This window comes from Saccostrea echinata, unplaced genomic scaffold (assembly GCF_033153115.1).
Source record: "Saccostrea echinata isolate AGI-Se365-2 ecotype Australia unplaced genomic scaffold, CSIRO_AGI_Sech_v1 ptg000047l, whole genome shotgun sequence".
In the NCBI taxonomy this organism is placed as follows: Eukaryota; Metazoa; Mollusca; class Bivalvia; order Ostreida; family Ostreidae; genus Saccostrea; species Saccostrea echinata.
The window spans coordinates 1,881,945-1,907,013 of record NW_026889796.1 but is presented as its reverse complement, the minus strand read 5'-3'; the positions used below and the strand labels follow the sequence as shown (position 1 = coordinate 1,907,013).

At 32.4% G+C, this 25,069-nt stretch overlaps 2 protein-coding genes across 3 annotated transcripts in view; one reads left to right on the top strand and one right to left on the bottom strand.

Moving 5' to 3' along the window:
• Positions 1-7,101, bottom strand: part of LOC133202746 (probable E3 ubiquitin-protein ligase HECTD2) — a 53,450-nt gene extending 46,349 nt beyond the window's left edge. For both annotated transcript variants that reach the window (XM_061338618.1, XM_061338619.1), the window contains exon 1: positions 6,726-7,101. In XM_061338618.1, the coding sequence (XP_061194602.1) occupies positions 6,726-6,935 (210 nt within the window). In that variant the 5' untranslated portion in view covers positions 6,936-7,101. The remainder of the gene's footprint in view (positions 1-6,725) is intronic.
• A 209-nt stretch (positions 7,102-7,310) lies between these two features.
• On the top strand, positions 7,311-21,774 carry LOC133202748 (cytosol aminopeptidase-like). Its single transcript, XM_061338620.1, has 14 exons — positions 7,311-7,420; positions 8,420-8,538; positions 8,729-8,889; positions 9,504-9,572; positions 10,045-10,156; positions 10,445-10,603; positions 10,920-11,072; positions 11,337-11,461; positions 11,661-11,749; positions 11,911-12,013; positions 15,287-15,366; positions 19,775-19,921; positions 21,247-21,340; positions 21,620-21,774. The coding sequence occupies exons 1-14, from the start codon at positions 7,313-7,315 to the stop codon at positions 21,676-21,678; spliced, it is 1,578 nt and encodes a 525-aa protein (XP_061194604.1). The 5' UTR covers positions 7,311-7,312; the 3' UTR covers positions 21,679-21,774.
• Positions 21,775-25,069: the final 3,295 nt, after the last annotated feature.

Here is a 25,069-nt window from a genome sequence, read left to right as displayed (position 1 = left end):
AAAGCTTTGAAATGAATGACCGTCCTCAATTTACTACAGAAAATCACGAATGTCGACTGACCCCTACCACATTGTATGGCTAATTGCTCCTTGTATATTCATGAATTTCACCGATAAAATTTGTTGAATCTTAGGGTTTAGATATCAATAAATGATTTGAGATGAAAAATTATGCTTAATTTGATTCTTCATTTTTTCACATTTTACTGGGGCCCATAAGTGCACTCGTTCTTTGAGTTAAATGTGTGCAACTGCTAATGATAAATAAATATATATAGGACGCCTTTATTGGAAGCGCAACATCTAGTGAAACATGCTGCTACAACTATACTCCTTAAGCCTAATTAACGAATTCCCTTCCTCAGATTATTTCTGTCCAAAAAAAAAAAGGCAGAATTATATCAAGAATTAAGAGGTATTTATGAAAGATAAAATATGGTAAACAAATAAACCTTGACCTTCAACTATATACACTGCAACAAGAGTCAAAAGTAAATCTATAATGGGTAAACCAATAAAATACATATACTAATTAATAAAACAGCTGAGATCATAGAAACAACATGCCAAACGACCCATGGCAATTATTTGATTTTAAATAAATATCTACTGTAAACAACTGATGTTCACCACACTTTTATTCTCAATTAGTCAGTATAAATTTGAATAATATGCAAACATTTAATTTTTGCAAGTGAGGAAACATTCTAAGTAAAAACACAATTATACTATATAATAAATTGTTCGAGAGAAATAATTGCAAGTGAAAGAAGACATGTATTCAAAAACTTGCAGATATTTCCTGCAAACGAATAAAAAATTGACTTGTCAGTTTTAGGATATTACATCTGTATGCATCACTGCAGAACTGCATGAGTTTTTCATTCATTCAAACATATGAGACATTATTAATTGTCAATCTGTTCATAAGTTTTAATATTTCACAGCTAAAGTGCTACAGTTCTGCAGCTGAGATATGCAGCATCTATATAATTATTACTCATCTGAATGTTAAATATCAAAGAAACATATAATTAAATTATCAGACAGTATATTGCAATTTTGGTAAACAATTCAAGCTTAAAGTGTACACAAAACTCACCATTTTAAGCTTACATTATGTAAACAAAACAGGATTTTTCCAGATAACTAACTTGAGAAATACATCATCTGCTTATTATAACACATCTATAGCCATAAATGAGCAGTTTAAAATTATGAATATTCATTGATAAAGTAGTTGTTCACACTTTGGAGGGAAGTGCAAAGCAATTTGCTACCTTAGACTGCAATTGAATTGCACGAATGATAAATATATTTAATTTTCATTTCTCTCCAGATATTTATTAATTTTTGATTTCATAAAAAAGACTGCGGGTTTTACTAGAAATACTCCCCAACATGGTAGTGTGTAAGATTATGAATTAAGATTCTGGAGAAGTCTCATTAAATTTTATTCAATGGTATAGAAAGAGTTGTGGATAAGAGATGGGACCCACCCATGTTATAGAAAGAATGGTAGTATCCATGTTTGATATAGGAAACCCCATATATGTGTCTCATCAAAATGTAAAATAAGAGGTGCACAATGGCATCATGTAATAAAGATTCTGTGAAAGTCTCAGTAAATTTTATTCAGTCTGGTATAGGGAGGGGAATGCAGATAAGAGATGCATACATACCCCCTAGCATAATGGATGGATACCCTATCACTTTAAATCCCCGCTTTTCAAGTGGGGGCCCGGTATAAAAATCTTAGAACAGAACTATGAATAATTAGAATTTTCAAAGTCAATGGGCAATGATATAAGCTTTAGTAAAACTGGATTAACAATTCTACATGAAACTTGAACTGATCTCAAAGTCATCAACGGAATATAAAGATTAAGACATACCAAACATCTTAATCATTATTTACATGTGCATATACTAAGCATGGCAAAGAAGTCCAAAAAAACTCTGATGGAATGACAATGACAGAAGGTAAGGAATAACACTATATGGCAAGATATATACATTCATGGCAACTAGATGAATATAAAAATAAGATGCACTGCATATTAAATTATCTTGAGCATGAATTGCAAAGCTGGATAAATTTCTCTGTCTCAATTATAATTCAATATTATTAGGAATTCCATGAATATTTCATTAAGTTTCTTATTCCCTTCATCTCTTCACAAAATTGTCAGAGAAGAGTAATTAACTGTTGTTTACATATCACAGTCAAACCTCATTATCTCGAACTTGATGGGACTGAGAAAAAAACTTCTGAGATATCCGAGGGTTCGAGATATTGAGGGTAAAATACTTAAAGAAAACGTTCTTGGAACCTCCAAATCACTTCGATATATCCATGGTATTCAAGATATCCGTTTTCGAGATACCCAAGTTCAACTGTATATTTTTTATCAATATTCGATCTTTTCCTTTATATTTTTTTTTTTTACTATTCCATTTGTTATTTTCCTGGGGAATAAACATGATAAAAGACTATATTTACAGGATACTACGCCAAAATTATAGTTTTAATTGCCTTATAGCTACATGTATATTACATATAAAAGATTCATCAAGGAATAAAGGTAAAGCATGCTTACATCGAAGTGCCAAGAAGATTAAATTTTGAATTGTTACAAATGTAATTCATTAAACCCAATAATTTCATAATATATTTTACAACTATACAGTGAATGAAAATCACTTTTCTGCAAACATTAATTCATTTTGTTATACTTTTAAAAAATAGTTCCTATAAAAATCTATACTAAAAAAGTCTAACATTTCCAATGTTTTACTGAGCTGTTATAAAAAAATTGATGCTTGGCCACAGAGTGAGATATTGGACCTAGCTGTCAAAGAGATACTGCTGGACCGCATATGTCAAACTGAGGATGGGATCAGCTAAATCTTTTTCGCATTCATTGGTGTTTCGACAGTGACAGATACAAGATACATGTACATGTATATGGCATGTCAAACGTGGCAATATTCGATCTTTTCCATTTGTATTGTAAAATTTTCCATTTGTATTCTATAATTTTTCACTTGCATTGTAAAATTTTTATTTGTATTCTATATTTTTTCATTTGTATTGTAAATTTTTTATTTGTAGTCAATAATTATTTATTTGTATTGTATATTTTTTATTTGTATTTTATAATTTTTATTTGTATTGTATAATTTTCCATTTGTATTGTATAATTTCTCATTTGTATTGTATAATTTTCCATTTGTTTTGTATAATTTCTCATTTGTATTGTATAATTTTCCATTTGTATTGTAAAATTATGCAATATAAATGGAAATTCATAGAATACAAATGGAAAATTATACAATACAAATGAAAAATTCAGTCTTTGCCAAATCTTCTTTTCAGTACATGCCCTTCGGGCAGGTTTAACCACTTATTACACTAGCCCGAACAAATATTTACATGCCCAGAATTTTATCAAGTAATTTTATTCTTATTTGCCTTTTCATGCCAAGGAAATGATCCAAAATCCATTTCTATCGATCTATCGTCTCACCATTGTTTTCAACCTGTACACTTTTTGTGTCTCCTTTGCAAAAGAGTTCCTTGGAAATCGCGGTAGAATAAACTACCGTTAAAATTTTATTTGGTGCTCCACTTTAGATGAAAATTCAGACTTTTAAGTACATTTAATGTTATTGGTATTTATAATTTAATTTGATAATAGTGAAGCTTAAGCCTCCGAGTTTACATGCCCTTCGGGCTTGTAAGTATGCAGTTTCCACATGCCCGCTTCCAAATTTACCAGGTCCCGGGCATCGGACTCCCGGGATTTGTCGAAGACTGAAAATTATAGAATACAAATGGAAAATTATAGAATACAAGTAAACACTATACAATACAAATGGAAAATTATACAATGCAAATGGAAAATTAAAGAATATAAATGGAAAATTATACAATACAAATGGAAAAGATCGAATATTGCAACGTTTGACATGCCATACATTATGTCAGAAAAAATAAAAGGTATAACAAAACATTTATTGACTGTGTTCTCGGGCAAAATGTGTTTTGTCGTCCCCTTAAACAAAATTGTTTGCCTTTGGCCTAATGGCCTCAGGCAAAGATTTGTTCTTGGGTCTGACAAAATGCATGTTGTCCTCAAACCCATGCAGTCAAATTATACAGTAAGTATAATATTTGAAGCATGTTCAGTGGAGTAACCAATTGTTTCACTGTATTCAGCTTTTCTAATAAAAGTTAACAAGATTTTATGGTTTGTCTTTAGTTTGAGGTCCAAAACCAAGTACACACGACACTTACAAGTTTATGATATATTATTAAATTAACAGCACGTGTACAGAATATCATACTGTATATAAAATTATACTGAAGAATTTGCACGTCTTCCATTTAGAAATTTTCACTTGAGAAAATCAATGAACAATCACCCCTGGTATTTTTCATTTATTTTAATTAAGGAATAAAGACATTAAACTTAATATATTCCATAGTACATGTATTTGATTTTTTTTTTGATATTCTTCAGGTTGAGCTTTTAGCATATATTACTTTTAGTCACAATATAATGAGAAGGAGGGGAAGACTTTGTAAAATTAGTAAAATTTTTATTAATATATCATGGCCGTAGGAACTGGGGGCACGGGGCCGTGCCCCCCCCCCCCCCCCCCCCACTAATTTTGCCGATATATGGAATACTATAGATGACATAGCTACTAATATGCTTGTTCCCTCTCAATGATAACGTCTGATGACCTTTTTCTTGGCTTGTCAAGGAATTTTGGTAGTTGATAGTGCCCCCCCCCCCACTGAAAATGTATGATTGTGCCCCCTCAAAGTGAAATTGCTTCCTACAGGCCTGTATATATATATATATATATATATATATATATATATATATATATATATATATATATATATATATATATATATTGCTATGTAATTAATATGAAATTAATGGTAATAAAGTTTATCTAAGACTTTAACATTGGGGCACTTTCTATTTAAGTCTCACATCTTTGTAATCATGTACATGTATGTGTGATAAAATTCAGGATTTAATCTTAGCATCTATATATTGATTGCTCAGATGACACTTCAAATTGACAACTTCACAGCATTTGCAATCAGAGGTCCTAATCCAACATGGCAAGGTGCAAAATTCAAATTCAAATGTGAATCATGCCTTATCTACATCTTTTGGCAGTTGATCTGTCTTTTATAGAACTAGCATTTTCTTTTACTGAAGATATGTTTTAATTAATACTTGAAAAACAAAACATAGGTAATCAGAGATTACAGAGCTCACCTCAACAAATGTTATCTTTTAAGTAACTAGGTAAAGTCCCATACTAAACTAATAATCTGACTAGTAGTTTGCATCCCTAAACATGCTAGATGCAACTTTTATGCAGTTTTGGTTTGATCATTTTGATAGGGCTTGTAGTTACTTGGAAATAGACTTATATCCAAAAACTTTGAACTATAGTAACTCATCCAGAAAATGCAAGTCAAATCCAGCATATGAAGCATTAAGTTAGAGAGTGTTCATCCCTTGAGGCATCATCCATGCAAGTTTGGTTCAGATAGGCCTTAAAGTTTCTTGGTAATGGACCTGCTCCAAAAACTTTGACCTGCATGGTCACTCATTTGGAAAATGTAGGTCAAATCCAGCATCCAAAGCAACTCTGGTAGTGTGCATTAATAAATGTATCTTCAGTGCAAAGTTGGTCCACATGGGACTTTTAGTCACTTTAGAAAGAAATTCCAAAAACTTTAACCTTGTCACTCATCCAGAAAATGTAGGTCATATTCAGCATCCAAAGCAAGTTCAGTTAAGTGTGCATCCTTAGATCTATCATCCATGCAAGTTTGGTTCAGGTAGGGAAAATTTAGCCAAATAGTTATTTTAAAATGAACCTACATCATGTACATGCATACTCCAAAAACTTTAACCTAGACTCATCCGGAAAATGTAGGTCCAATGAGTTCGATATAATTATAAAGATTGAAGTTTGATGTATTATAGCGAGAGCAGCGAGCGGCGCGAAGCGCCGCTCGTCACTGCGAGCTCTAACGACAACGCCTGGGCGAAGAGAAAATTTGGACTACTGCACATTCATTCAACAGAATTTTTTTCCGCAGTAATTCTGACCCACAATGCATCGCTTTTTGTTCTCGCTGCTAACTTCGTTCATGCGGTGACAACAACTAAAATTTCACAAAAAATAAACTCACCTTAATTAATGGCTATTTCATGCAGATAGTAGATTAAACGTTCTTTGTTAAAATATTTGCACTTTTTAAACTTTGTTTATGGAAATGCAGCTAACATATGACGTCATAGTCTAGACGTTCCAAATGTCTCGTGCGGTTTGAAGAGGCGGATCTTAAAATGAAGTGAACAATGCGCTCGCCCCAACGGTCGCACCGTCAACATATTATTTTCAACTTGCAGTGAAATATTTAAATTTATAAATTAAATTGAAAATTTCATGGGTATTAAAAATTGATATGAAAACATTTTTTTTAAATTCAATAATATCTGGGGTTAAACATAACTGTCAAATCAAATCTCTATAGATTCTGAATATATCATAATCAGAAACTTCAACCACATTTACACCAGATACATACTTGGTTAACAAAGAAGGGTATTCATATCCAATGTGGGGGAAAAAACTGAATGGGTACTTTTTTACTGGTGAAAAATCAAATAAAAATTCACCTCATCCCTGTCCTTAATTCCATTTGGAGACTGTTTCTCCCGGTTCACCCTTCTGATCTGTCTAAGTTCGTCTACTGCTGAGTCACGATCATAAAAATTTCCACATTTTGGACAAATAATTCTCTTACTCCCTCTATTTTGGGGGACAGAATGATCACATGTTGGGCAAGTTACCGAAACACTGGATTCCCTGGAATCCGTTGCCGCCATAAGAAACCATAAGCCTCAAATAATTACAATCGATTCTGACATTTTGTGCTACCTACTGCCTGTATCAACACCTGTATAAGTATTGATTTGATGGTCAAAATGTGAATTATTCGATGCTCTTGTTGGTTTACGTTGGAGACTGTTAAGGCTAGGATTTGAAATTCACAAAACGAAAATTGTAAATACCTTGAAACACAGTGACTATATCAAAATGAGAGAGTAAAGTAACAAAGTCTTACCTATTGAAAGGAATTCAATTATATATTAAATAAAATTTGTCATAATTGGTTACTCTCGAAAACACATTTTCGTATTTTATATCTAAAAAATAAAAAATAAGAACGTATCTACTTTTACTTTCATTTTATCTTTGGAGAATGGCGGCGTCTATAGTCAGAGGAGTGGAAAAATTAAACGCTTCTGCTCGACACAAATGCATTGCACGTTCAATAATAAGAAGGAGATTTTCCACATCAACGAATCTGGTAAAATTATGCTGTTTACTTGTCAGTGCATGTTTGAGTATGATTCCGATTAATTAAAAAAAAAAAAAAAAAGAAAGAAAGGAAAAAAAGTCGCCCTTGACATATCCAGGAAAATTACATCAGGTTAAATTAAAAAAATAATAATAAGCCATGTCTCCTATATTAAATCTGTATACTTGGGCCCTAATAATATGAAGAAAAAAAATTTAAAAATGAGACAGAGAATACTGAAAATTGTAAGGGGAATAAAAGTAATATGCCCTCTTTTCAGATGTTTCTATCCACTCTAGAGATAGCTTTTTTGATTTTAAGGATTACTTTTCAGCAAAGAGACATCTCATTTAGACTTTATGAGTGAGACACTGTATCTCCTTTGTAAAAAAAAAAAAGATGTATTTTACTATGAAATTTAACTGTGTCTCATTTAAACAATATTTCATTACGAATAAAACTTGAAAGGGTCTATACATAGGCAACTGTATCTCTCTTACCATTAAAGATCTCTTTTAAGGAATTTGTGGATTAATATATCTCTTAGCAATAAAGTGATCTCTATTTTATTACAATAATATTTCTTTAATTTAGAGAGTTATCTGTTAAACTTCTATTGGAAGTGTATCTCTAATAGAAATACAGTCAAACCTCATTATCTCGAACTCAATGGGACCATGAAAAAACTTCAAGATATCCAAGGATTCAAGATATTGAGAGTAAAATACTCAAAGAATAAGCGGTTGGGACTTCCAAATCACCTTGATATATCCATGGTATTCGAGATATCAGAGTTCGAGATACATGTACCGAAGGTTAACTGTATTTCCAAAATATGAGGATAATGTATTGTGAATACTGATTGAAATATGAAGAGAGATATTGGATTGTGGGGGATAATCAGAGTGTGAATGATTTTTATCACGCATTTAGTGTAAATTACCCCCAAATAAATTCCCTTGTTTACATTATTACAGTGTTAATCGACAACAATATGTCTCATTGTAGAACAAAGCTTTGGTTCTGGGTGTGTATGAGAATGATTCAACTGACTCCATTGACTTTACTGGTACAGCTGGAAAATTCAATGAAAAACTTGATGGGAAAATTGCCCAGCTTTTGCTCAGGTAAGTAATATGTCTTGAGCAAGAGTTACACCTAATATATTTTCTCACAGAGAACCAGGACTGGTACTTATCAATGATGTTATAAAGATTTTAAAAGTTGCTTAATGTATGTTATACCCAATATACCAAATATATAGATTTTACAGTACAATATACCCAGTGTCAGAGAATTTCTTCAATGATATGACAGGGTCAAAAAACCTCTGAAAGGTGGAAAAACTAGAACATTACATGGGGTGGACTCGGAGTTTTCTTCAGTGATCGTCACATGTATTGGGAAAAAGGGAGAAGGCTACGATGAACTGGAAACCGTAGACAAAGGGAGAGAATCTGTACGAGCAGCAGTGGCAAGTAAGTCTATAAAGATTAACATAACAGAGGTCATAAAGAAGATTGTTAAATGTTGAAGAAATGTCTTATTTTTGTTTATTAATACATTAAAGTATTTAAGCATTGAGACAGTATGTGTTTGTGGAGTGTATTATTTCCCAAAATTTTGTTATTTATTGTATAAATTGCTAGAAACAAACATGCTTAAAAGAGATATGTGTTAATAGCAAAATTATATTTTGTAACATGTTTCAATGAAAGAAGGACAAACAAATTAATATATTATAAAACAAGGAATAGATATTGCATAGTTATTTTATTGTTCGTCTATGTAAATTACAGAAATTATACTGCAAGTGTTTTCCATTGAGAAAATGTACAAATTATGCATACTGTAAACTTACTATTATTCATGTCATCTTTTAGTCGTGATTCGTCAGTTTGAAATCTGCGAAGATTAATTTTTGTGACCTATGAAACATTCTCTACAAATACAAAGCAAAATAAATGGTTCGCAGCGATTAATATTTACGAGTTAGAGAAGGTCGCGAAACTTGTGGGTATTTCTCGCACACGAATAAAAGTAGGTTTACAGTTTATTCCATTATAATTGGTTGAGATATATTGTCTTATAGAGGCTGTTCTTGAGTTGAGAGAACTGGGTGAGAACGAGATAGAAGTGGATCCTTGTGGTGATATTGAAGGTATTGATACGTTTTTTAAAAAATACACAGTGACTGTAGTTTATATACTGTAAATATACTTGTGTCCATGGAGTTATAATTCCATGGAATTATAATTTCTGTTCTTTCTGCACATGAAAAAATTTTGTGGATTTCTAAGATTGGCTTTGTATGCCTTAAACACAGTTTAAATACACTGTGACAATTTTTCTGTGGAATATTGGTGACCTCATACTTAGCGTAAATTAATCCCACAAGTAAAAAAGAATGCCTACAGTATATAAGCAATAGCTTTTTTCAGTTTTTATTCATATATGACAACAAATTTTTTTTTATAAATGTGTAATTTAATAAAAGAAATGAGAAGTTGTTATAAACTGAACATTTATAAAGAAAAGATCATATTTAACTAACTACATTTTTAGCCACATTCTTTTTTCATGTATTATGCATGTTTATTAAATAACATTTATCAGACGGTATGTATTTATAGCCTCAGCAGAGGGGTGCCACCTAGCTCTGTTCTCTTACGATGAACTGAAGGCAGAAAAAAGTAGAAAACCAACAGTGTCAGTGTCCGCTGCCTCACGCTTCAGCCAAGACAAGTAAGAGCAACAACAACAGTTTCATTTGGTTTGTCATTCAAAATCTCTATAAAATCCCTGTAAATACATTGTAACTTCAGTATCTTGCAATATGTTTGAAATGAATTTATATTTTAAATGGTTTTATAGTTTTCATTTTTGGTAATAACATTTTTTGAGAAGTGAATAGATACGCACTAGCCTATGCATATTATCATGATGTATTATATATTTACTTGAAACTCAAGAAGAATGATGAATTATGTATTGCTAAAATCCTAACAATGAACATGTGTTATTAAATGTCAGAGGCAACATTGAAAAGGGATGGAAAAGAGGTACAATTTTAGCTGATGGACAAAATCTCTCCAGGCGTCTGATGGAAATGCCATCCAATCTTCTAACACCAACAAAATTTGCAGAAATTGTCAAAGAACAGTTGTCTTCTAAGTGTGATGTCATTGTCAGGTATCTATCAAAAAATTATCATATTTTTTATTTATTCAATGTTGCAGAATTGAAAAAAAGAAGACTTAAAACTCTTCAATTTCATAATTTCATGAGAAGCATGTGGATATGTGTGCATCTGACTATAAAGTCCTTATGCTTTAATTAACAGCCTTATAAAAATTAACAATTTAGAAAAATTGCTTTATTGACTAATCCATATCCTACTTAAATTTAATTGATAAATCATATGATTTCTCTTTTTTTTTATGGGGGGGGGGGGTTATTTCTTTTCTTTTTTTTTTAATTTTTATTATATTTTTTTTATGTTTGCTAGGGACAAAGCCTGGGCAGAGTCAATGAAGATGGGATCATTTTTATCAGTATCGAGGGGATCTGTGGAGCCTCCTGTTTTCTTAGAGATAGAGTATAAAGGGAAACAATCAGACAGCCCTATAGCCTTGGTAGGAAAAGGCGTCACCTTTGATACGTAAGACAATCACTAGAATAGACAGTATAATACTGTTACAGACCTCTAATGTAGTCAGTCCTTAATCAGTTGTTTACAGTGCCCTTTTTTAACTTTTCACGATAGGTATAACTGATAACCATTTCTATAATTCTTTGCCTGCTGTGGTCTGAAAATCTGAAGAAAAAAATCTTGCATGCACATGCATGTTTATCTGGTATGAATTTTTAATAACATGCAAACAAACTGTCTTTATTATATAATCTTTAAAGTTTGACTTTCCAGTGGTGGAATCTCTATAAAGCCCTCACAGGGAATGGATGCCATGAGAGGAGACATGGGTGGGGCTGCTTGTGTGGCTGGTACTCTCCACAGTATTAGTAGATTAGAGCTCCCTGTTTATATTAAAGGTATAAACAGTCATTTGTACAAAAGTGAGGCAAATTTCAGTTGTACCCATTCTAATCATAGAGTTGAAAATTCTGTCAATAATTTTGTATACCAAGTAAACTTTTTGTTCAACTTATTTAACTAAATAATATTTGATTAATTAATACATGCATCTTTGATTTTTTCCCTTAATATTGACAAAGATTTTTTTCCCTGTAGCATTCATCCCTCTGTGTGAGAATATGCCAAGTGGATCTGCTACCAAGCCTGGTGATGTTGTCACAGCCATGAATGGAAAAACTATACAGGTTTATTTTAAAAGTGTTTTCAAATCAATCTTTTTCCCGGCCCCTCTTTCTCTCTCACATAAATTACATGTTCATGCACCTTTCAAGGTATGTTAAAAGGTATAAGGTAACTTAAAGGTATAAGGTTAAAAGTATGTCACTTTTTCTGATTACATTTGTAGGTAGACAACACAGATGCTGAGGGGAGACTAATCTTAGCTGATGCATTATGTTACAGTGAACAGTTTAATCCTTCATTGATCTTAGACATGGCAACATTAACAGGTATACAGTATTTGTTCTTCAAAACCATTAAAAAATAGTCATCTAAGATTTATTTACAGTGTTTAATATGTAGCTATATATTCAGAATTCCATGCATACTACAGAACTAATTAAATAACCAGAATTTTGGTCTTTTGAGGAAATGTCTGTTACAATATTAATTCAGTCCCTTAAATGTTTTACTTTCCCACTTGATCGGTGAGCGAACGCTGAACGAACGCTGAACGAACACAGAGCGAACGATGTGTGAAGCTGAACGCAACTTGGTGAACGATTGGTGAACGGTGAGCGAATGCAGAACGCGAACGGAGTGCAAACGCAAGCGCAAAGTGAACGGTGAATGAACGGTGAACGCAAGATGAACGATTTATTCGGAATGTCTCTGATCTTTTCCTTGCATTGAAACTATTCTATTGTCTTCTATTGTCAGGTGCCAAAAAAATAAATAAATAGATAATAATTAAATTAATAAATCAATGAATAAATAAATAAATAAATAAATAAATAAATAAATAAATGTTCCAAAATTGTCTTAAGAAAGGTGATACATGTACATTAATTAAGAAAAACTATTAATTTAAGTTTCTTATGTGAATGGTGTTTAAATTCAATTATTTAATCACATGTACGATTTTTATCGCTGTAAAGCATTGTAATTGTTACTGAACGCTGTAGTATAAAAGATAAAATTATTTAAGTTATAAAATAAATATGTTTATTCTTATTTGATGTATAAAACCATTACAAATACATGTAAGAGAAATCTTTTGACTTGTAGAATAAATTACAACAGTTGTTACATCCATACATATTTTTCTGTGCCAAGGCGATTTCATGTAAAATTATAATAATAAAAAAAAATTTACAAAGGTCCGTGGACGTATTGCATTAATACACTCGTATTTTAAATTTTTAATGCAATAATATATTTATGTGTATTTTCTATTTTTATGGTGATTTATTGAGCAGACTTCTACATGTACATGTATCTGTAGACATTTCCCTGTGATTATACTTGGTCAAGATAATACAAAGAGGCATATTCTTATTATCTGTTATAGATTAAATTTTAAGAACTTGATATTTAAAGAGAGAGAGAGAGAGAGGGAGAGAGAGATTCCGTTTTAGCCCTCCCCCCCCCCCCTTTTTCAGGCTTCGCCAAATGTATGTAACTATATCAAACAAAAATTCTTAAATTTTTTCTATATATATCATGGTCAGGCAGTGAAAGTAAATTTTTTAACAAATCCATTTGTTTCCCAGTCATAATTGGTTTTTATTTTCCTGCTTCAAGTTCACATGATCGAAGTCCAGTGCTTGTCCTGTCAGTCAAAATCATTCGATACTGTGCAGGTGTGAAAGTCTCGTCACACCGAAGGCAAAGTGCTAGTATTCCCAACAAGTTTTAACATTTATTTTTTATCATTTCTAGATTTCTAAAATTAATTAATAAATAAATACACTGGGTGTTAATTAGAAACATACTCCCTGTCAGTTTGAAACACCACTGCCGGCACGTGTATATTTTGATCTACTACTGTTTAATGACATTTTAAGATGTATGTATGTTTTGAGACTGACTTTCTTGTGCTACAAAATACATTAACTTCTTTTTAAATGTTTATTAAAATATACAGGAAATACTGAATAAGTATCCTATTTGGGTAAGGGGGCTCTTAATTATATCGAATGGCAAACATATAAGATTGCGGTGGGGGAAGAATTTGTTTTTTTCTATAACAATAAACTTTATATACGTAAAAAGTAGAAAAATTCTGTAATGTATTACATTTTAAATAAATATTTGTTTAACCACACTATCAATTTAATTCGCTCCAAAGATGTTTAATTAACTGGATATCCGCAGTACTATGTATAATTCTCAGAACTAGTTCTATCATGTATTTCTGTAGTAATTGGAGAAAAAAAAAACGTGTTAGAAATAATTATTTCCGTAAGTTTGCTGCAGTTTGTAAATTAATTGACTTGGATAATTATCTCTCCATGAAGAATTTGTCGACTTTAACATAACAACAAAATGTTGCAGTGCTTGAAGTATCTGTATATTGCCCCTATCTAATTTTTCAGCATCGTTCTACATATGTACATAGGTACTGTACATACTTATAACAACATTTCCCAGAGTAAAATAAAAAAAAACCTACAAGCTAAATTAGAATAATAAATATATTAAGTTAGAATATTGTGGGTAATTTCGATGAAATAATGATTCTTTAAACACGATATGTTAATTATTAAATTTAAAAATGTGTAAATCCTTACTTACAAAACGATAAGTACGTCGTTTAACTTCGGAGTTCCGAATGACAGTGAAGACTGAACGATAAGTGAACGCTGAATGCAAGGTGAACGCAAAGTGAACGAACGGAGAGCGAACGCTGAACGCTTGTGAACGGTGAACGTGAGCGCACAGTGAACGCTGAACGCAAACGTAAACGGAGAGCAAATGGTGAACGCACGGTGAACAAACGGTGAGCGAACGGAAAAATGGGAAAGTAGAACGTTTCAGGGACTGTATCCAATATGAATGTAAACAGAGACATAGAAATACATTTATTATTTATGTCTGTACTGTAAACCAATGACATGAATTTGTAAGCCACCTAATAAGCTTGTTACATTACTTTTTCTGCATTAACTAACTGTATAATCATGACATCCCTTGAAACAATACAAATACTGACATTTTATTGTTTGCATCTTTCTTAAATTTATTTGAATTAAATAGTAAAAGTTCCTTAAAATATTTGGATTATCCATCCCTATTTTACATTTATGGAAGAGCCATGTAATAGTTGACCTCTGATACTTGTTTCATATTTATATACATGTATATAGTTACAAATGGTTGTAATAATATGGGTCTATAATTACATGTAGTTTAGAAGGAATCATGTCTGTTACTTTGAAGGATAAACAGCCATTATGGCATATTTTATATACTAGTACCAGTCAGGAAAGTGATCAATTCACAAATAAGAATAATAAGTGGTGCGTTAGCAATTTTGTCTAGTATATATATATATATATATATATATATATATATATATATATATATATATATATATATATATATATATATATATATTGTAAAGCTCCAGAAGATAGAGTTAAAGGCCTAAAGCTTTACTGAGGTTTTTTGTGTTTTTCTTCTTTATTTTAACTATATATATATATATATATATATATATATATATATATATATATATATATATATATATATATATATATATATATATATATTGTTTACAGGTGCTATAGATGTAGCCCTTGGAGCAGGTGCAGCTGGTGTGTTTACAAACTCCGCAACCATGTGGGACAAACTTCAAAAGGTAAAAGGTGTTTCAATAAAATTATCTGTTTTGAAACTAAAAGCAGAGGAATTGTGTTGAGTTAAAGTATGAGAGTTGGAAATTATTCTAGTACTTTTGAAATTCAAGTCTTTTTAGCTCACCTGAGCTGAAAGCCCATTGTCTGTCGTCCGTCTGTTCGTCCGTCTGTAAACTTTTCACATTTTCAACTTCTTCTCAAGAACCACTGGGCCAATTGTAACCAAACTTGGCACAAAGTATCCTTGGGCAAAGGGGAGTTTAAATTTTAAAAATAAAGGGCCAAGTCCCCTTACAAGGGGAGATAATCAAGAAAAGACAAAAGAAAAGACAAAAATAGGGTGGGGTCATTAAAAAATCTTCTCAAGAACCACTGGGCCAGAAAAGCTGAAACTTATGTGGAAACATTCTGGGATAGTGTAGATTCTAAATTGTTAAAATCATGACCCCCGGGGTAGGGCGGGGCCACAATAGGGAATCCAAGTTTTACATTGAAATATATAAGAAAAATCTTTAAAAATCTTCTTCTCAAGAACCACTGGGCCAGAAAAGCTGAAACTTATGTGGAAGCATCCTCAGATAGTGTAGATTGTAAATTGTTAAAATCATGACCCCCGGGGGTAGGGCGGGGCCACAATAGGGAATCCAAGTTCTACATTGAAATATATAGGAAAAATCTTTAAAAATCTTCTTCTCAAGAACCATTTGGCCAGAAAAACTGAAACTTACATGGAAGCATCCTCTGGTAGTGTAGATTGTAAATTGTTCAAATCATGACCCCCGGGGGTAGGGCTTGGCCACAATAGGGAATCCAAGTTCTACTTTGAAATATATAAGAAAAATCTTTAAAAATCTTCTTCTCAAGAACAACTGGGCCAGAATAACTGAAACTTACGTGGAAGCATCCTCGGGTAGTGTAGATTGTAAATTGTTCAAATCATGAACCCCGGGGGGTAGGACGGGGCCACAATAGGGAATCCAAGTTTTACATTGAAATATATAGGAAAAAACTTTAAAAATCCTCTTCTCAAGAACCACTAGACCAGAAAAGCTGAAACTTATGTGGAAGCATCCTGGGGTAGTGTAGATTGTAAATTGTTCAAATTATGACCCCTGGGGGTAGGGCGGGGCCACAATAGGTATTACAAGGGGGGAAATCTGGTAAAGAACAGCATGGCCAAATTAAGTTACTCAGGTGAGCGATGTGGCCCATGGGCCTCTTGTTTTTTTTTATCTCACATATAAGAATCATTCTGTTATTAATTCTCTTAAAGAGATAAGTGGTCTTTGAATATGTATGTCTACAATATTGTTCATGAAACTTCTGTTAAAATGTTTCCTATATGAAGTTTGGAAGGTAAAAATCTATTTTTTATAGTCTTGAAATTTTCATGAATAGCTAAGTTATACCAAGGTATATGAAATGTGTTATTATACCTCTAGTACTTCCATAAAACTGCCATAAAACTTTCTTTTCCCTGAGAAGGCATTACTTCCTCCGAGGACTACTTCCTGTGAAATCAGAGCTATGCCCTGGGACTACTCTCTCATTAATATTCATTAATATTTTTAACCAATCATAATGCTCAGTGGGCGGAGCATTTAGGGAATCTTCAGTCTGTGACATTATATTATTAGAAATGTAACTATGACGTCAAAACATTTCTACATGGGATGTCAAAATCATACTGTAATTATAGCAAAATGATGAGCACGATAATTCTTTAAAATATTTGTGACGTTATTTTATTTTTTTAACATGTTATAATTTTTTTTGGGTATTGGCACATTAGATATGAAACAAAATTTAAAATATCTGTGAAATAATTATTTTTATTTTTTAAACATGTTATAATTTTTTTTAGGCATTGATGCATTAAATATCAAACAAAATTTTAATTACATGTATTCGTGATTATTTGAATACCTCTATATTGTCTAAAAATGTCTGAGTATCTGGTATAATAAATCTCCTTAGATTGTTTTGGTATGATAAAACAGTTTTGGAATGGGTACTTAGGAAATAGCAAATTTATGTGCCCCTCAGCAGGTAACTATTATCCTCAGGGAACTATAAATTTGCTATTTCCTTCATACTAATTCCATAACTGTATATTATCCACATCTGTCAAATTTTAATTTCCTTCAATGTGCTTGGTTTGCAGCTTCTCCAAAACTGAAGAGTTCCCTAAAGCTATACTAAATGCTTTCCAACCCTTAGGTATTACATGTGTAATATGTACATCAGTATAATAAAATGCTTATCCACTGGCTGTGAGTGGAATAGATCTTTCATCAAACCCTTGAAAGAAACTATTGATTCCTCTCGGGCAAGCCCTCAGTGAATAGTTCCTGTCACAATTTTGATATAACAGTCATTCTACAAAAACATGACCAATTAAGAATTTTTTATGTCGCTTACAAATTTACCGTTGTAATATCTTAACTATAAATTTAAAGGTCGATTTCAACTCTAAGACTTAACATACACACATGGTTTTGTAAATATTCACTGATATATATGTAGTTAAAGTTTTGATATGAACATAATGTAATGTTGAAAAACGTATTCCACTGCAAATCTTAATGTCACTTCATTTATTTTTAAATTTCAAGATGAAATTTTCAGCCATAAAATCGTTCCGAATAGATTGCAAAGAATATTAAAAAATGTCTTTTATCCTATATAAAAAGAAATCAAACCATTTCTTGCAAAGAAATGCATAGATCTCCTTTCATGCGAATTCATAAGCATGTTGCTAAAAATCGATTAACTTCCGTAACAATTTTATTTTTAAGGAGATGGGCGAACATAGCGTGCAGAAAGCCTATAGCATCAGAAATATAAAAATCATGTTCAGTTTGTGAATTTAATATTTAGAGTAAAGTTCTCATTATTGAAATTTATGAAATTGTGATAAACAAAACTTTTCTGAGGAAAATTTTCTCGGCAAAATTTATTCTTTTATTAAAAAAATTAATGTGGTATTCGTGGGGTTCGAACCCTAGCAATAAAAATCCTGAGTATCATTTTCTTTCGAGACTAGCAGGCTAACCACTAGACTACACAGGGCCTGACGAACAGTGGTATTTAAATCATGCTTGTGATATGACCCTTGACTTAAGGGACTTCAAGTATTTCTTGAAAAGATGCGAATGTTATGTCATAAAAGTATATTTTTAAGGTAAAGTGGGTCATTGCTCCATATTTTTGATAACCAAAAAGTGTATATTTTTATGCAAACTTTGAGGATTAACTTTCAAAAAGGTGGAGCGAAGACCCACTCATATCGAAAAATAGTGTTATAGTATGAGAAAATGACTCTTTTTGCCCGCTTTAGTGTGTGTCTAATATTTCACAGGGAAATATTTCAATTTCAATCTTTGAGGGATATTTGCAAATTGTAGAGATTTTACATAAAGTATATTTTAATGTTAGACGAAATATCAAGGAAAATTTTGATATAATTGAAATTTAATTTTCATCTTCATGTTTGTCACACTGTAGGCTTATCTCTCGTCATGTTCACCCATCTCCTTTCACGCAAAGAATGCAGATTTCAAAAAGAACTGAAACTTATCTGAAAGTGACCAAGGAACCTTATATCATCAATTCTAGTTGCGAGACAGCTATTTTAGACGATTACATTTTCGAGATAAAAAATGAATTAAACAAAAACAGTTGTCTCTCTTAAAAATTTAACTTCCGTAACGGTAATTCAGGAAAGTTTTTGCATTAAAGGTATAAATTTTTTTTATTATTTTGGGGGCAAAATGCTTTATACTTTTCTTTAATATCCTAAAACAAACTTTGATTTTAACTATTGAAGAGAATTTTAACTTTTATTGCTGGGAATTAACTTCCGTAACGATATTTTTCCCGAAAATTTAATTTAAATTCGGATTCATGCAAGATTTCATGAATCATACTTTAGCGTTCTTTACTGAACATCAGAAACGAAAAATTTGTCAAATTCAGCTTTATTTAAAAAATAATAAGGCTTGATCAAGCATTAACTTCCGTAACATTACATTAAAATCAATGGTATCTTGAAATTGTTGTAAAAAGTTAACGATACCAGATTTGTGGACAATTCTTTGTTTTCAAGTTCACTGGTATGTCCTTTAGAGAATTATGATGTTCATTTTGCTATTTGAAACAATTATTTTTTTCATGTTTTTTACTCTGAATTGGTCCATTTATCGTAGAATGTCTGATAAAAGCAATTATCCTAGTAAAAAACAATAAAATAAAATTCTTTGTAAGTTTACTTGTACATGCACAAGTGAACATAATCTAGTTTGACACAGTACATTGTAAGTAGAAAGGTTTTTGGTATAATTTGTTCATGTTCATCAAAATAATATGCATTATTTAAATTGTAAATGCCCTCATGTGTTTTATATCCAGGCCAGCATAAAGACAGGGGACAGAGTATGGAGAATGCCATTGTTTAATCACTATACCAAGAAAATAACAAAATGTCAGCTAGCTGACCTGAATAACATTGGAGGCTCGAGGTCAGCTGGTGCCTGCACAGCAGCAGCTTTTCTCAAGGTTTGTAAGGCTATACTAATTAAGCTGATTAAAGAATAGATCAATTATAATTTGTCAATAAAGTGTATTTGCTTCAATTCCATATGTTATGTAAGGTGAATATTTTGCAATTGGAAAAAAAAAGGATATGCAAACATAGGGTAGGGACCAAGTTTTGGCACCAAGACATGCATTTTATGTTAACAAGAGGCACATCGCTTACCTGAGCAGATTGGCTAGGAAAATTAAGCAAAAATCAGTTCAGTATTGAAAAGTTTACGGGGGTGGGGGGGGGGGGTGAATTTTAAACTACCTAATGATGCTTTCATATCACTATAAAAAATGGCTTTGCTGTTCTTGAGCAGCAGATTTTTTTCCCATATATTCATTTGTAAGACTTTGATCCCCCATTGTGGCCCCACTCTACCTCCGGGGGCCCTCATTTGAACAAATTTCATTCTACACTCCCAAGGATGCCTCCATATTAATTTGACTAATCATGGCTTCTCTGTTCTTGAGAAAAAGATTTTTTCCTATATAATGCTCTGTAAACTTTGATCCCCCATTGTGACCCCATCCTATCGGGGGGGGGGGGGGGGGGGGGGGGATGTCATGACTTGAACAAACTTGAATCTACACTACCTGAGGATGCTTCCATATAAATATGACCAATCATGGCTTTGCTGTTCTTAAGAAGAAGATTTTTAAAGATATTTTCCAATATATTTCTATGTAAAACTTTGATCCCCCATTGTGGCCCCACCCTACCCCCGGGGGTCATGGTTTGAACAAATTTGAATCTACACTACCTGAGGATGCTTCCGTATAAATATGACCAATCATGGCTTTGCTGTTCTGAAGAAGAAGATTTTTAAAGATATTTTCCTATATATTTCTATGTAAAACTTTGATCCCCCATTGTGGCCCCACCCTACCCCCGGGGGTCATGATTTGAACAAATTTGAATCTACACTACCTGAGGAAACATAAGTTTCATCTTTCCTGGCCCAGTGGTTCTTGAGAAGATTTTTAAATGATGCCATTATTTCCCCTTGAAAGAGGGTGTGGCCCTCCATTTGAACAAACTTGAATCCCCTTTACCCAAGGATGCTTCATGGCAAGTTTGGTTGAAATTGGCCCAGTGGTTCTGGAGAAGAAGTCAAAAATGTGAAAAGTTTACAGATGGACGGACATTATTCCTATCAATAATAATTCCTTCAGATTTTATTGAGTAAATATTTTTTCTCTACCCTTCTCTGAAAGTTTTATATTTGGACTTTTGACCTACTTATGCATATGATTTAATTAAAAACAAAACTGCAATAACATCGTACAATCTTTTTAAGGAATTTGTGACCAACAAGAACTGGCTACATATAGATATTGCAGGGATTATGTCAAACGAAGGAGATGTATCATATCTTGGAAAGGGCATGTCAGGTATGTACAAAATTCATAGATGTAAGCAATCTTTGAAAGAATGTAGTTGAATGCAAAAAGGATTGAAGATGACATATTTTCTCCAAACAGGAAATAAAACACAGGCTTCAATTTTTAAAACTGTAATTACATTATCATTAATTTACATATTTCGATAAAAAAAAGCATATTGTATACATGGGGATTCACTGTGTCTTTGACATATTTCTAAAAAGTATACAGAATTTTTTTTTTTATTTTGTTTATGTAACATGAATAAATGATAATATTTATTTTCAGGACGACCAACCAGAACTATAACAGAGTTTATCAACATCATCAGTAAAGAGTCTCAGTAAACTAAGAAAATGCAGCTATTGATAATTTATTAAAAACATTGATAGTAGAAGCCTGCAGACATATTAGAATATAGTAAAATTATATGAGATAGTAAACATTTTGTCATTTCAATTGCTACAAGGGAAAGAACAGCTTATGTCTGAGGTAGAAACAAAAATTGGTAACATTTTACCTCTAAAGAAAGAGAGCAACCATTTTAGCTCACCTGAGCCCAGGACTCGAGTGAGCTTTTCTGATCAAAATCTGTTGTCTGTCGTTGTTGTCGTCGTCGTAAACTTTTCACATTTTCATCCACTTTTTCATTACCACTGGGCCAATTTCAACCAAACTTGACTCAGAGTATCCTTGGGTAGAGGGAATTCAAGTTGTTCAAATGATAAGATTTTTTTTTGTTTTATAATAACGTTTTATAAAATAAGTTTCCACAGTTGTCATTATTTAAAAAAACAAAATCATTTTCTTAGCTGGTGTCAGAAAGGGAAACTTATATGAATAAAAAATGTAAAGTTTCCATAACTGTAATCCTCTTTGATTTTACTTTGGGTAACCAAATATGGAGATAACGAACAGTAATCAAGCTCAAAGGTCCATAGAAACAATACAAATCGGGAGCAGAACAAAACGAACCTCAAAAAATATAAGAGTTGGGATCAGGTGCCACGGAGGAGTAACACAGGCACTTGTTTCGTACTAAATTTTTAACCCCTAGTATAATAATAACAATGGCCTATCAATTAGCATTAAAAACGCCAGTCAGCGTTCGACTTAATGATAGGTTGTAATGTGTATTTGCTGTCAAGGTCATTGTATCGGCCATAGAACTTACAAAATGATGACTTCAAATGAGAATGTTGATATTCTTGTTTCATCAACTTGTTTGTCAGTGCATTGCCTCGGTTAAGAAACTTTTCGTACGTAGAGCATGCTCTTGCGTATCAAATCAACTGGGAAACATAAACCCGATATGCAGGTGATAAGGGTATATTGCTACATGTACATAAGTAAGGGAAGTTGGCGATAGAAAAGTTGAAGTCATCACTTTTATCATAAAGTTTTGTTGTTAGGTTACCATTAACATCTTTTTCTAGTAAAACATCCAAATATGAAACAGATGTGTCAGACTCTCTGGTATCTTTTATTTCAAATTCACTGGGATTACATGTATATCGAGATAATTGATAATTCGTCGTCGATATACGGTATCTAAATGTCGAGTTGAAGGCCACAACAAGTGTTTCGTCATAGTTTTTGAATAAATTCTGCTTCATATGAATACAAAAATAGGTCTGCTTGCGGGCAAAATAGGTACTCATAAGAATACCGACAGATCTCCAAAAAGTACATAGATATTGTCAATCAGAAACTCAAGCATCTTTTTAATAACAACTCCAAAGTACTTGTGTGTACAATCCGAATGTTTTTAACAAAATAATTTTGCAAATGACCAATGCAAGGTATGTATATTTACGAGTTCCATTTTTATTGAAAAAAGCAGCTGTATATAATATAGAAATCCTGAATTTTTTGTGCGGGATGGTTGTATAAAATGTTGAGAAGTACGTTTCATGTTATTGATTTTGGTAAAATTCTGTGATTTCAAATTTTCTAAAAGTTCCTTGGAGTTTTTAAGTATCCACATCTGATTTACACCACTTCTCGAATATACTGTTGTACACTACTCCTGAAGTTTCTCCACTGCTGTTATTATTTTTTAGTGAGGAGTAAAGAAAGAGGCTTGGTAGAACATTTACCGGAACCCACTATATATCTATGTTTGTAGGGATATTTATGAAGTTTAGGAATCCATTATAGGTATGGTACCTCAAATTCATTTTGATTGTTGGGAATATTGAAAATATTTAAAACTGACAAGATTTTGAAGAATTTCCTCCATAGAAAGGGAGCTATTGGTACACGTGGATTACTGCTAGTAGAATTAAATACTATCCTAGTTCCTCTTAAATACAATTAAAATAATGAGCCCTACAAATAAAAACAATGTTGTTACCTGCTTTATTAGCTGAGCCCAGTTCATACTGATCGTGTATTCTTATTCTTTTTTCACTTCTGAATTAATGAAAACATAAGGATAGATGGTTTTCATATTGCCCCTCAATTGCTTAATGCGAGATTTTAACACTCATCTGATACTTTAATCCATTCTGACAAAGTGTCAAGGTCTTCTTTCTCAAGTTTGGTCCATCGCCTGGCATAATCTTTCACGGAATTCATAATATTTATGAAATTATGTCGCCAGTTGAAAGATCGGGGTTCCCTAAATTTTAGCTCTTTTAAAATAAGTGATTTAAGGTCCTCAATGTTAACTATATTTACGTCACCAGTAATGACGTGTCCAGCAGGCTATAGTTGTAGGGTGAAGAAGAACATGAGCACGTTGGAGGATTGTGTTTCAGATGTTCGACATCCAAGCACTGCGGATTTATTTTGTAATTAAAAACTTTGGTAGCAATAGTTGATGTATATTTTTAAGAAATAGAAGGTGTGTACTTCAACTTGAAGTATATAGTGGAATACAAGACTGGACCCTTTTGAGATTAAGAATGTTACTTATATTAACTGCGTCAATTCGTTTGTTGGCACATTGATCAAGTTTAAGGCAAAACGGGTTGTTTGAGCAGTATTTTGTTCCGTAAAATGTGGCGGTTTAAAAAGCCTATGATTTGCAATATCCGTATTCACAGATTTTCTACGGTCGAAAAATGACCCTACTTGTGGTAAAAAATTGACCGGGGGTCTTTTCTACGTAGAAATTGGACCCCCCATTCAATTTTCTAAGGGGGGGGGGGCACTTTTCATCGTTTCACCGGCGCACAATGGAGAAACTGCCTGTTGCAAATTAAAAAAAAAATATATGAAATAACCCTCCAATTTCATCAGAAGAAAACAAAAATCAAGCTTAAAGAATGGTTGGAGTAAATCCTTCAAATCGTGTTGCTTTAAACAATGGAGGAACTGTTTCTTTCAAACTCCGAAATATTAGACTATATCCGGATTACATAGAAAACTTTAAGCTGAAGTTTGCAAGCATTTTCATGGTCTCGATTAATACCTGAATCTGAAGAAGTCTTTTTTTTAATGTACGCCGTCATCCGTGGTGCTGCGTTGTAAAATGAACTAGATATCATTGAGATGGTGGCCATCTCAAAGGGCCCCGCTTTCAGCAATGAACATGGAAATGTAAGGTAGCTGAAAAGGGTTTATTTGGAAGAGAAACATATGTGTACTATTAAGGGATGTGTTGTTTGAGTCTAAAGGGCTTCTATGTTATCCTCGATATAATAAAAAATGGCACGAAAATCACAAGTGCTCAACACCTTCCATCAAAAAACAGCACAAAAATCACGAATGCTGCATATCCTCTATGAAAAT

Bases quoted from the DNA above. Each gene is read 5' to 3' on its own strand.
- LOC133202748 (XM_061338620.1), top strand. From the start codon at position 7,313: ATGGCGGCGTCTATAGTCAGAGGAGTGGAAAAATTAAACGCTTCTGCT. The intron at 8,890-9,503 runs GTAAGTCTATAA...ATTGTCTTATAG, and splicing joins TGTACGAGCAGCAGTGGCAA to AGGCTGTTCTTGAGTTGAGA. The intron at 19,922-21,246 runs GTTTGTAAGGCT...AATCTTTTTAAG, and splicing joins CAGCAGCAGCTTTTCTCAAG to GAATTTGTGACCAACAAGAA.